The 13,694-nt window shown below is 34.8% G+C and overlaps 1 protein-coding gene across 12 annotated transcripts in view; it reads left to right on the forward strand.

Moving 5' to 3' along the window:
• The window catches only part of LEKR1 (leucine, glutamate and lysine rich 1), a 171,189-nt gene that overhangs the window by 95,207 nt on the left and 62,288 nt on the right, over nt 1–13,694 (forward strand). For all 12 annotated transcript variants that reach the window (XM_011379394.2, XM_023524340.1, XM_011379335.2 and 9 more), the window contains one exon: nt 9,096–9,177. In XM_011379394.2, the coding sequence (XP_011377696.1) occupies nt 9,096–9,177 (82 nt within the window). The remainder of the gene's footprint in view (nt 1–9,095; nt 9,178–13,694) is intronic.

A 13,694-nucleotide genomic window follows, 5' to 3' on the forward strand; every position in this document is an offset into this window, starting at 1 on the left:
CAGGTCTCCTGTGTCATATGTGGCTTCCACACTAAGCATGCTGCATCCTCAGGTGCAGCTGCAGCCAAATAGTAAGGAGAGGGAGGGAGCTTTCACCTGCTCTATGCCTATTGGCCACATGGACACACTCCTGCCTATACTCACGGCCAGTTACTCTTTCACACATGGACCCAACCCACCACACAGTGCTCCTGCTGCTCATAGACATTTAAAATCATTCACATTTATGGGCCAATAACATGAGTAGTAGTGACACCATCTGAGTGAAAAATAAATGACCCATCCCCTTACTGACCCTCTGCCCCCATGTGCAATGTTTCTTATCTCTTACTGTCATCACTTTCCCACTAACCAATAATCAATACTGTCCTTATATCATTTAAAAAAATCTGTATTTTCTATGAGTTCAGGCAACTTTCCTATTACAGTCTAAGTAACAGCTAACATTCGTGAAGTGCCAACCACATGCCAGGCATAGTACAGCCACAGTGTACTCACTTATTATCACTCTCCTGCCCTCCTGGGTCAAGCACTTTTATTATCTCCAGTTTACAAATGAGATTACTGAGAACTGGAGGAATTAAGTTGCCTAAAGGCCATACAGCTACTAATCAGCAGAATTGAAACCTGAGTTCAGAACCATGCTGCCAAAACTTGGGCTCTTAACCTCTGAACTCTATTGCCTGTGAGAATCAAAACGTGTACATCATTATCATTAATCTCTACTTCAGAGGAAGCTGCTGTACCAGGCCACTTCCAATACTAGTAATAAACTTAAGTTTCTATAAGGAGAAAGCAAAAGAGGTCCCGAGGACAGTAGACACCTGGTAATGAGTTACACAAACCATCAGTAGATTTTGAAATGGAGTATGAGATGGATATGGGTATGCTACATTGTTCAGGGTTAGACTACTTTAATATGATTCTTTTGTTTCCTATTACCATAATAGTTTATGTTTAGTATTGACTAGAAAATTCCAACATTCACATAGAGTTATAAACATTTGATTTGTATCCTCCTAGACTTTCAGTTTTGAATATATATTTTTATAAGAATAGAATAACAGAGTTTTATAATCTCTGCCCTCCCCCCTATTTCCTCTATTATGAAACCTTTCCATGTCAAAAATATTCATAGTATTCTGATTCGGGATGAATCATAATTTACTTAATCATATCCAATTTTTGGACAGTTGTTTTCGCTTTTTTTCTTTTAAAATAATATTGTGGTAAATATTGTCACAGCTAAATCTCTTTACATTTCTGTGTGTTGCCTTCAGATCTCTTCAGTCTTAAAATTATAAAATATTTTGGATTTCTTTTCACTACTTTAAAACTATGTAGTTTTGTGGTAGAATTTTTTAAATGCAATTGGCAAGAAGTAGTTTTGTAGCATGAAAGCACTCTTTTGAAAAATTCTTGCCCTTTGCCTATTTCGCTGCCATCCCAGCACAACAAGGAGAAAGGGTGCGGAACAGAGAATTAGTACTCTAAATGGCTGAAGATGTGCTCCATCCCCTTCACAGTTTTGCATAGGATTAGTCTTTCATATAGGAATCTCCACAAGCATTCTTATTGTAAAACCCCAATTCATTAAAGAAAGTTGATGTTCTTATGGTTGTGTAACTCTATTTGAAAATGTCTTAAATACTTTTAGATCTAAACTTCTCTATCTTCCATTTATTCATTTATTTTATTATTAATCCTAAGTCTTTTTCTTTTTTATCCCATAAATGTTTTCAGCTCAGCTAATATTCTGTTCACTTTCCCTTCCTAGTTAGTTAACTCTAGGCTGTTCACATCCATTACAAGTATTTTTCAGTCTTGAAAAATTGTGTGTGTATGTGTGTGTATATGTGTGTGTGTATGTGTGTGTATATGTGTATATATGATTGTGTGAATTTATTTGTATAAATTAGTCAGAAAACAAAGTACCATTCTAAAGTATTCAGAAGTTTCTAACTTTATCAGGATTGTTTCTATGGGATAGGCAAAGTATTATCTTCATTTTGTCAGTTGAGGAAGAGTGGTTAAATGATTTAACCAGGGTAAAAAGAAAATTTAAGACTTCTATCTTATTCATCCATAATTTGTAATACTTTATAAGCCCCTATAAGTTACAATTATCTTCATGTAATATTGGGTTGGTTTAATGTTCAGAATAAAAAAAAAATACAATGAAGGTTTAGAAGCATTTTCTTTTTTTGCTTTCTGAAGTAAATTCTTAATCCTTAATATTAGAATATAATTTATTTCCAAATTTTAAATATCTGATTATTTCCTTAGCTTGATTTAATCCACACTCCCCTCTGTCCTCCTAAATAACTTTCTAGTTTTGATATAACTACATCTGGACTGAACTGCAATTTCTTAGTTGTACATATATTCACACCTGTTATAACATCTGATTTATAAAAATTGCCAAATGTTATTTCAGTCCCGTAGGGCATTATGCAGAAAATGTTAATGTACTTCAAGTATACTTATTTCAAAATAGATGTAAATTAAACCTCTGAAATCAAACCATAAAATGAAATGAATTTTCCAAGTGGCTATATCACCATCTGGGCTTTGTAAAATGTTTGCTAAAGTTAAAAAATGTTAATTTGCAATTGATATAGTTCAATACTCACTAAAGACTTTCTTCTATTAATGGTATATATTCTTACATCTGCAAAGATTTACTCTGTTAATGCTCATTTGAAAAATTAAGTTAGATATTACTTTGTAGAGGCTAAGCTCATCAAAATGTGGTACAATAATACATATGTAAAAATGTTATGTAAATACAGCACATACTGATTATGTTCATTCACATCAATTATATCTGATCAGAAATTCCACCATTTAAGCCACATAATTAACTATCTAACTAAGTAAAATCATTTAGAATGGGGGGAAAATAAAAGGTTTAAGTTTAAAGTAGTTATTGTTATCTAAAACATAATTTACCATTCATGATAGCAAAATGAGACAATTGATTATAATTTCTCTAAGGACAAGGCAACATATCTTGTTGATATTTGTACACTGAATCTAGCTAGCATGCATTCTACCTATAACAGAGTAAGTACTCAATAAGTGTATACTGAAATAAAATAACACTTATAAGATAGTTGAATTGTAATGCCAAAATACTTATTAGGTATTATCAATAAAACTGCACAACTCTTTCTGATCCATGCAATTTAATCTTAGGTTAAAGGTTAACTTAACCATAATTTTAAACATTTGTTTGCTGGCATTTTTATTTCTAATATATACAAAATTTCATTCATTCTTTCAACAATTATTTTCGAGCACCTTCCATGTCTCAAACACGATGAATACAACAGACAAAGTTCCCACCCTCATGGAGTTTACATTCTAGTTAGTTTACATTGTGGAGATTAAATAAGTCTAATGCACTTAAAATATAGTGTCTGGCACATAGAAAGTACTCAACACTTTCAGTGATGATGATGATGTATATCAATGCTATTCAAAGCCATGAAAGTAGATGAGATCAGCTAGGGAGAAAATACAAGCCAGAGAAAAGGTGCTCGGGAGTAAACCCTTAGTGCTTTCCAACATTTAGAATGTATCTAAGAATGAGAATCATAATAGAGACTGAGAAGCAATAACCAACAGGGTAGGAGAAAACGAGAGAGTGTGGTGTCATGGAAACAAGAGGACAGTTGCAAAGAGGAAGTACGTTATGTGTCAAATGCTGCCGAAAACTTGAATTCGATAGGAACAGAGAATTAAATTTTGGAATTGCCAATATAGAAAGAAGGTCATTCGTAACCTTGAAAAAATTAATTTCTGTGGCGGCGTGAAGAAGAAGGCTCGATTGGAGTAGGTAGAAGAGACTGGGGAAAGGCAAATCGTAAAAAGGGAAACATGAATGACTATGAAGTATAAAATAAGATAATCAGCTTTAATAGATGCAGAAAAACTGCAAACTAAACCAATAATAAGACACTACTTTGTACCCTATGGATTGGGTAAAACAAACAACAACAAAAAATTAAATATCTCAGTGAGATGAGAGTGTAGGTAACTGGACCTATCCTGGAACCGTTTGGATTATTTAAGTATGTGTGTGCCTGTGACCTCATGAGCTCGCTGTAGGGTTATACGTCAGAAAACTCCCCTACAAGCATGCAAGAAGATGGGTAAAAAGCTTTTATTGAAGGATCATTTGTGGTGACACAAAATTGCAAGCAACTGAGGTTCCATCATTATAGGACTAGATCAGTAAAATGTGGTATGTGCACATGATTGCAGTCAGAAAGGAATGAATCATATCTATTATACAGCTGCGTGGATAGGTCTCAAAAATATGTATAGTGGAAAACATATGAATTAAAATGAGATTTACAGCTTAACACTGTTTGTACAGTTTTTAAAAAAAACTTAAAAAGTTCTATTTTTTCACACATTAGAAGCAGTTTAGAAGACATACATTAAATTCACAAGTGTGGGTGCCCTCTAGAATGGATTATTCTCAAATGCAAATGAAATATGTCCCAATACCTTAAAACAAAAACAAAATAAGTAACACTCCTTGTTACCATAGCCTCCTCCAGCTACAGTTCAATCTCTGCTCCTTACTCACAGAATCCAATGGGTTTTCAACCTCATTTCCCACCCCCACCAAGTTCTCCCCCCGTTTTCTTTTGTGCTTTGGACACACAGAATTCAGTTGAGTAGATTCAGTGCAAAACATGCTACCATCCTTGGCATGTGCTATATATCTATACATCTATGGAATATGTCAAACTCAGAAAACACAGAGAATAATGTAACAAATGTGTGTGACATCACCCATATTTAAGTAGTTTTAATGTTTTGCCATAGTTACTCTCTACATTGTTAAAGAAAAATACAGTTAAAACCTTCATTTTTACTCTTCCGCATACAAAGATAACCACCGGTGACACTGGCCCCAACAAGTTCCTCAAGTTGATAAGTGATGAGAGTAAAAGGAGTTTGTGGGGGTGGAGAGGGTCTGCCACCACCACGAATGATAATAGCTAGCAGTTAACACGGTGCTCACTATGTGCCTGACACTGTTCTCCTCTTTACATATATTAAAACACTTTTAATTCTCAGAACACTCCTGTGTTGTAATAACCATTCTACAGATAAGGAAACTGAAGTGCCTAAAGTCACATAGCTAGCAGGAAGCAGAGCCAGAATTTGAAGTTAGGCTGGCTTTAAAGTTCTTGCATGACACCTCTAAGGCATCCTCTCTTAGGAGTGTATTTAAAAAAGTGGTGAGCTTTCGTTTTTCCTTTTCTTCAGTTATTTCCGCCATTTAAAAATATAGAGAGAGCCTTCAATTTTTCATTGAAAAAAAATTCCCCTGGACGTGGATCTCTGAGTGCCAGTTCTTCTGCCTGCTTGTTCTTCCATTCTGCTCCTTCCATGCAGCACTTTGAACCAGATTTAAAATTTTTTTTGATGTTTTCTTAATCCAGAAAATTTGAGCATGTAATATCTTTCCACTATAAAGTTTTTATTTATTGTTTTTTCAAACATTATGCTAACTTAATATACCCTCCAAATGAATGTAAAGTTTTATATTCTTCTATAAAATAGCTAACTATGAATACCTTTCATATTAGTAGATTCCAGAAACCTTTCTAAATAACAGGATTCTCTTAAATGACTAATTACTACAAATCGGATGCCTCTGTAATGTTATCCAGCAAGCAGCTGGCTTCGTATGAAGAGAGGCTAAGAGCTCTTTTTTGTTTCGTTCGTTTAAAATCATTTGCTTCCTATTTAATATCTGCAAAGAACGCAGTCACATCATAGTAGAATTTGCTGTTGTAAATTTTGGATTGTTTCCATGGGTTCCGCCTTACATCTGCATGGTGTTTAAAGCCAGTGCTTCCTTTCTTTTTGTAGGCATTCAGGGCCTTTTGCCTCATAATCCAATGTCATGCTGAATGACAGAAATTTGAAGTTGAATTTATTTAACTATAGAGAAGGACTGCACAGAACAATACACTTATTTAAGAACGCCTTGTCTCAGAAACTGAAGGAGCTGTCTAGTGCAGGTGGCTTAATCTCTCTGCTGCTTATCCTAACTGTGTTCCTTTATTTATTAAGGACAGGAACTGGACATTCTGCTTTCAATAACAAAAGGACCCTATGCTATAGTATGCCAGAACCAATAATAAACGAATAGAATGCTTACACCTCATTCAGAACAGTAAATATATGGCCTATGCATTTTAAAAACAATTCTTAGTCCTCCTTTATGAGAGAAAAAATAACCCAAAGTGAAAAAACAGCTGTGAAAATATATTAATCAATTTCTAATTATACACTGGTGGGCTATTTACATTATGGATTATTCATAATGAATCTTTTTTTCTCAGTTCTGTGTGGTATCTTCTCGTCTTATATAAAATTTTTTATTTGTTGACATTACTGTGTTTTCTGTTTCTGTTTACTTCACGTGACAGCCTTCAGGGGTTTCTGTATTTTAAAGTAAAACATTTATTTGCTTTCTTTATTTTTACTCAGAGATACTGTAAATACATAGTAAATAATCTGAAAGAAGTGGCTTCTCTACTCATTGGGTACTCTGAATTAAACATTAAGCTATCTATGCTTATCTTGAAACAGGGAGAAAGGGTGATTTAAGTGGGTATGTAGAGAGAATAATACTGGAGAGTATAGTAGTTTTCCCTTCTTGAGTTGGGTCATGAATGTGTAATTTGTCTTCCTTTAAACCTAGTAAATTCTAGAACTGTGATGCAACAGTACATTCAAATGTGAGGCTAAGAATACTTCCAGTGCTATAAAAATGGTTTTGAATTAGCTGCCGTTTTTACTGTCTACTATTCTACTAATTATGAGGTAATTGAGAATTAATTGCATAAAATTCACATATCAAGTACCAATTGTTTGGTATAGCTGCATTTAGAAGTAATAACATAAAATTTATCATCTAGTCATGGACTCAGACCTATGCTTCATCTAGTTTAAGATTATCCTGACAAGAGCACCAAGGGACATTTAATAGGAAGGCATAATTGGTCTCTCTGATGTCAGTCTCATAAAGTCAGTCACGATGACATCACTTTGTCTTAATATCTTTCATTAATTATAATATATTTTTAAACTTTCAAAAATTAAAATCTAAACCACCTCTCAGAATTAGACATTTCACTAATTTACTACATATTTTACGTAAAATAATGCTTTCCATTTGTCTTAAATATACCTCTTTAAAGATTATGGGATATGCTACACAGATCTACAGCCACACTAACCACACTTTTATGGACAAATATCCCCTTCCAGCTTTTATATTCTGAGAGTCAGTGTAAGTGATTTAGAAAGATAAGGACAGCAGATGAGGCCAACCTGAGTCTGAATCATGGGATTACTTCTAACTAGCTATGTGACCTTTGATAAGTTAGTTATTTAATCAGGTCTTCAGAGTCTTCACTGGTAAAAATAAAACATGTAACTGTTTTCTGTGGTCGTTGTGACTGTGAATGAAATGATATGGAAGAAAGCACTGTGCACAGTGCCTGGACATAGCACACTGCCAATAAACATCAACTTCCTTCCCTGCTTGTTCTTCAGGGGATGAGTTGAAATCTTTTAGCTGTGCCTGTGTGAATAGATCTCCTCTGCACACCCACATGAACTTAATAACAAATCAACACATTGTACAACATTCATGAGATTGCCTTATTTACAAAGGTTATACTCAAAAACAAATTCTCTGAGTGTATGTTATTTTGTCTTTTCTCTCATGCAATGATATCACTTGATAAATGGAAAAGATGTACCCCACATATACTATTTATCAGGTAAGTCCATACTGAATATTATTTCTAGGGGCCATCTTCTCAAATTGTTCCCCTCAGCCAAGTTTAAAATTTTCAGTCAGTTTGACTGCGGGCTAATGCATTTACTCTTTGTAAGATATAGGCAAGAGAATCAGAAAGGATCTCATGTTTTCCTCATCTGAAAAATGAGACTATTTTAGCACCTGCAAGGCAATTTGAGGGATAAAATTACATAATATGTCTGAAAGTAATGGATATGTGTAAAATTTATGCCAATACCTGATAAATTCTAATTAAAGCATTTGTTTAGAGTGAATTTATTTTCTGTTTTAAGGAAATGGCTCTTCATATATCATATATCTTCATAAAACAGATTGAAGATATATATATAGAGAGAGAAAGTTCATGTATTTGTATGCATGCATGAAGATTTTAAATTTTATTGTTAAAAATATGTTATTAAAATACCTGAGCAGATGTAACATAGAAATTTTATAATTGCGGTGTTTTAAATATTTTGTTTTCACAGAAAACAGTTAGTCAGTCTACGTAAGTTTGTTTTCTACCTTTCCAAAATAAGTGCCAACAAGGGCTGTCCCTGGGGCTGCGGTTCAGATCTCAGTTCCCACACGCAGGCTCGAGGCAGGACTCAGATAAATCAAGCATTTGTTCTCTCTGCTTTAGTTTCAGTTCTGCATCCACACATGTTAGACACGGCTGATTGAATAATCTTCCTCACACACTATTTGAATTCTCCAGTTCTAGACTCGATGGAAGCCAATTTCTTGCTTGTATTTTCTTGGCTTTGAAAGTCACTAAAATGCCTATTAGTCATTACCCAAAGTTAACAGATTCTTTACCTGGAGTCTACACAAGGTTTGTCTATTTTGCTTCTACCAGGAGCCTCAGCAATCCATTTCAGTTCCGGGCCACAAGAGCTGGCCCAGGCGCTCAAGTGTTTCTCGAGTGAGCCACATGGTCAGAAATTCATACGTGTGTCAGCAACATACATTTCCTTTGGAAATATTAGTAAAATTTAGCCTCTTAGCTGTTTGAAAAGTAGCATGATGTTGGAGGCAGGAAGAGGCCAATAAATTGGGTCTGTCAAAACCCATTAATTCCATGGGGTTTCAGGGCAGAGATGAGCTGTGTATGGTCATCCAGGAAAAGTAGAATAAACAGCTGCATTATTCTTCAAGCTGTGAGGCAACTCCAAAAGAATGTGGTTTACTCTATGAAAATATCTGGACACTTAAAGTACCCTAACCAGATGAATACATTGTGTCATTTCAGATTTACAACATCAAGTAGAGGTACTTGAGCTAAAACTCCAGAAGGCAGTGACGGAGCTGGACAAATATAAAGAAAAGCTCATGTAAGATGGTGAACATTAAACAGTCTGTAAGAATTTAGAAAAACCCTGATATGCTCTCTGTGACTCCTTTGATAGTGATTCAGTTGTGTGGGTATGGTCTACTGCTGCTTTTCTAAACTACTTTTCTAACTTGGATTGTACACTGAAGGACCTATAAATATTTTTAAGTACATGAGATGTTTCCTTCCTTCAATCAAAAACTTACCTATCCACGCATTAAAGCTTTCCCTGATTGTTCCAGTGTAGCAGCTTAATGTGAAACATTCTCTGAACTTTTTCTCTTATTGTTGTCCCTTTATTATCTGCCCAAGAGAAACAACATTGAAGTTGTTTCTTAAAATGTTGAAAATCTTTGAAATGCTGGAGTACTTATGCTTTATATAACTGGTAAATAAAATATTGACAAACAAATGATAAGAAAACACATTTGTAAAATATACAGAGCACTTGTAAAAATAAATTTGTTTCAGAAATTTTATAAATTACAGTATATAGTATGTCTATAATTATAACACTAGAATAGACTTTATATAATCTTTGAAAAGTAAGTAAATTCTTTTACTTTGTAGTGTAGAATCTGGTAGCTCTGGTGCTCTGGTTTTTGGTTCTTATACTTTAGAAGGATGCACCTCAGAAGAAATATAAATATTTAGAATGCTTAGCAACCAAATACATTGAACATGGGCAACACCTAAGGATAGTATGTTCAATAAAATTTTTAATAACACAAGGGGGAACAAATTCCAAAAATGCCCTATCGAATTAATGTATACTTGGATTATTTGTAGCAAAATAATTTATTTTTTGAAAAACAGGGAAAACCTAATATTCATGTTTCTGGGTGAGAAGAAACATGAAAAACAGAAATAAGATGGTGATTGCCAGAAAAAAATCATTGTTCCCCAGCCTCTATCTACTACTATCAGGGAGGGCTTTAGCCATAAGAATGTCTCATGTGGAAGGCCACAACTACTGTGTGATTTTGGCTTCTTGGAACCCAAGAAGGAAGAGGGCACAGTCCAAGAATAGGGAGGAAGGGCTGGAACTTGTAAACATAACAAGACCTGGCATATAGGGTGGAGCAGAGTCCTGGCAAGTGAGGAGAGAAGTTAAGTACAAAAATAAGCATACTGAGGAAAGGGAATAAAGCTCATTGGTTGTGACATGAGTTGATTTTTGCGAAATAACTGTGCACATAATTCTCTCTATATACATGGAGCTTGCCCATTTAATATTAACACATGCTTTGTGGTATTTTTTGTTAATTATAATTTCACATAATTTATAATACTAGTGCTAAGAAATAATGAGTTAGAGTAGATTAGAGTAGGAGGAAGAAATATACCACCTCACCAATGTCCATCAATTGAATCTGGTTTCCACCTGGAGGAAATCACTGTACAATTGTACAAATTCTGATGCTCTTGTTTCAGTTTGTAAAACCAGTGCTTCCTGCCTATAGAAGAACTTCTTAAAGTTGGGAAACAGGCAGATATTCATTTTTAGAAAATTTGAGTTATTAAAACTAGAGCCACTTATGGCCCCAACTGCTAGTGACATGTCTCGATGCCGCCTGTCCCCAGCTCTTCCATTTCTATGCCATCTGCACTCCCTCACTACCAGGATGAAGTGAAGTAGGATGGGCATTTAGGATCAGAGCCTGGGACTGCTCAGGGTGCTTAGAGCTCAGGAGGTCCCCAGTAGTATATGAATACTGTTTATAGACTAAAGCCAAATTTGTGACTTGGCCATTGTTTTATGATAAATTAAGTTTGAAATCAAAATAATTTACTCAATAATTTTGACATAACAATTGGCCGATAAATTGGATATTTACTATTTATATTCAAACCTTTTGAATTTCCAGAAATTGGAAGGTACTGTGAAATCAGAATTGTCTAAAATTTTAATCCTCACTCTGTGTGGGGGCTAGGGGTGGGAATGCGTTTCACCTTTCCAACTTAAGATCATTCTTTTGTTGTTTAACAATTTTTAAATGTTTCCACGTAAGTTTTGTGGATTTTCACTTAAGGGGAAGAGTCAGTTTTTTAAACGGATGAAATCGAGGTTCTTTTTTTCCCTAAGGTTTGTAATAAAATATTTTCTAAAACTTATAATAACTTGTAATAGTAGAAACAGATTTTATCAGTTAGGATGCCTTGGACTATAAGTTTCAGAGGTAGAGTAGTTTTAAGTTTAGTCGGTTCAGTAGCTCAGCAATATCTCCATGCATCTGTCTTCATCCCGCTGCCCTCAGCACTGTCTCCACCCCAAAGGCTAGGTCCCTTGTGATCATAAGATGGCATCAGTTCCAGGTACCACATCAAAATGTAACCACCCCGAGGGTAGGAAGGTCCTGTTTTTCCGGTGTCTCTTTAGAAGTGAGAAAAAAATTTTTCCCAGAAGCCACCAAACAGCCCTCTCTTTATGTTTCTTTGGTTAGAACACTTTACATACCTTCCCCTAAATGAGTCACTGTCAAGGGGAATTGGACAAGCACAATTAGTTTAGACAAAGCAGAATTTATCCTAAGAGCATACAATAATGGGGCTCTGATGGCCAGGAAGGAAGCTGCAGTGAACGTTCAGCCAGTAACCAGTAGTGTTTGCTGAAGAGGTAATGTTTGTTAATGATGCTCTGAAAAGTTGATAATAAAATTTTCTACAAATTTTATTTGTGTCATAATATCAAGATTAATTTAGAGAAGACCTCCCTCAAGTAATGAAAAATATGGATGCTATGGAATACAACTTTATTACTTTTATATTTATATGCACACACACATAGAGCTTAGGAATATACTTTTATAACTGTCATATATATGTATACATATACATATGTGTGTCTATATATACATATACATACATGAAGATAAACACAGATAAGTAAGACTAACAAAAAAGACTGATATTCATGAGAAATTTTGAGGAATTCCTGAAAAGAATACATAAGAAGGTTTCTAAAAAGGGTCAGCTCTATGGAGAAATAAACCAGAGGAAAACCAGTTGTGTGGTGGGATGCAACAAGCAGGACCGTCCTTAGAATCTCAAGACAAAGCTCTAGTGCCCCCACCACACCTGGCCCCTTCATTATAACATACAAAAACAACCTAGGGCAAAAATAAACAGCAAAATAGACAAGTAAACAGAGAATCTTAAGGCTGAGGATGAACACCCAACCAAAGATTACCAGAAAAAACTCCCCTCACCCCCAAATGGCTTTGAACTCATACGGGAAAACTTTACACCCAAGGAAATTGTTCAATAGCAAATAAAACATTAAGATAAATTTAAAAAGTTAAGATATCCTCCAAAGTATGTCCACCATTATAACGATGAAAGAAGAATAGGCTGTTATGGAAAAGTAGCTATTAGGAACTTAACAGATTAAAAATATGATTAGAAAAATGATTCTATTCATGTTAAAAATATATGAATGTACACACACATATATGTGAATTTAAATGCATTGCATAAATGGCTAGTAGGATTACAACAGTTCTCTGCAAGTGAGAGTGGGGTGTATACAGAATTTTATTTAACTCTATATGCTTATATATTGCTTAAATAGCTTACAGTGTGAATGTATTAACTTTCATGGATGTAATAAAAATAAAATTTGCTTAAAATGATTTGTAATTTATCAATTACTAATTATGTATAAAATGGTTATAGAAATATATTTCTAATTTAGGGACCTTTGTAAACTACTGACACTGATTTTATTTAACTAATAATTTGAGCAATGATCAGTTTATGACCATCATAAATTACTAATTTGTAAAGCTCTTACTTGACCTCTGAGCAACATCTGACACAGTTGACCAGCCTGTTCTTGGAGCATTCTCTATTATCACCTTCTGACATATAATGTTCTTCCGATTTTCCTCTTACCTCTCTGGTTATTCAAGAGCATTTTCGCCTTGCAAGTAGGTGGCCTGGTGGCATTCCTCTGTCACACTATAGATCCACTTCCACATGATCCTAGATTGAGCAAGCTAGATTTGCTTCATTCATTTATTCAGTACGGAATGCTTACTAAGTGGTGATGATGTGTCATGACTGTTGTGTATAGGCACTAGATATTGGAATAAGAAGATTGACAAGCTCCAATAGAACTGTTTGGGTACTTTCAGGTAATGTTCAGTGCTGCAAAAATATAAAACAGGCATAATAGAACGTGAGTGATGGGGAGTGGTGATATATACTTTTGATAGAGTGGCATCCCTGAGCAGACGACCTTTGCAAGTTAAGATCTGAGTACAGAAAGGAGATATCAATGCTAAAATGCTAACATCTGGAAGCAGAGAGATCAGGGACAAGGCCATAAATTCTTGGGAGTGAGTTTTACAAGTTCAAGAAACATGAAGAAGGCCAGCTGTGGTAGACAAACTAACGGCTTCCAAAGATTTTTATGCCCTAATCCCTGGAATCTGAGTATGTTACTTTACATGGCAAAAGGTACTGCGCAAGTGTGAGTAAATTAAGGATTTTGAGACAGGGAGATTATCTTGGGTT

This window comes from Pteropus vampyrus, unplaced genomic scaffold (genome assembly GCF_000151845.1).
Source record: "Pteropus vampyrus isolate Shadow unplaced genomic scaffold, Pvam_2.0 Scaffold12, whole genome shotgun sequence".
NCBI classification, from domain to species: Eukaryota; Metazoa; Chordata; class Mammalia; order Chiroptera; family Pteropodidae; genus Pteropus; species Pteropus vampyrus.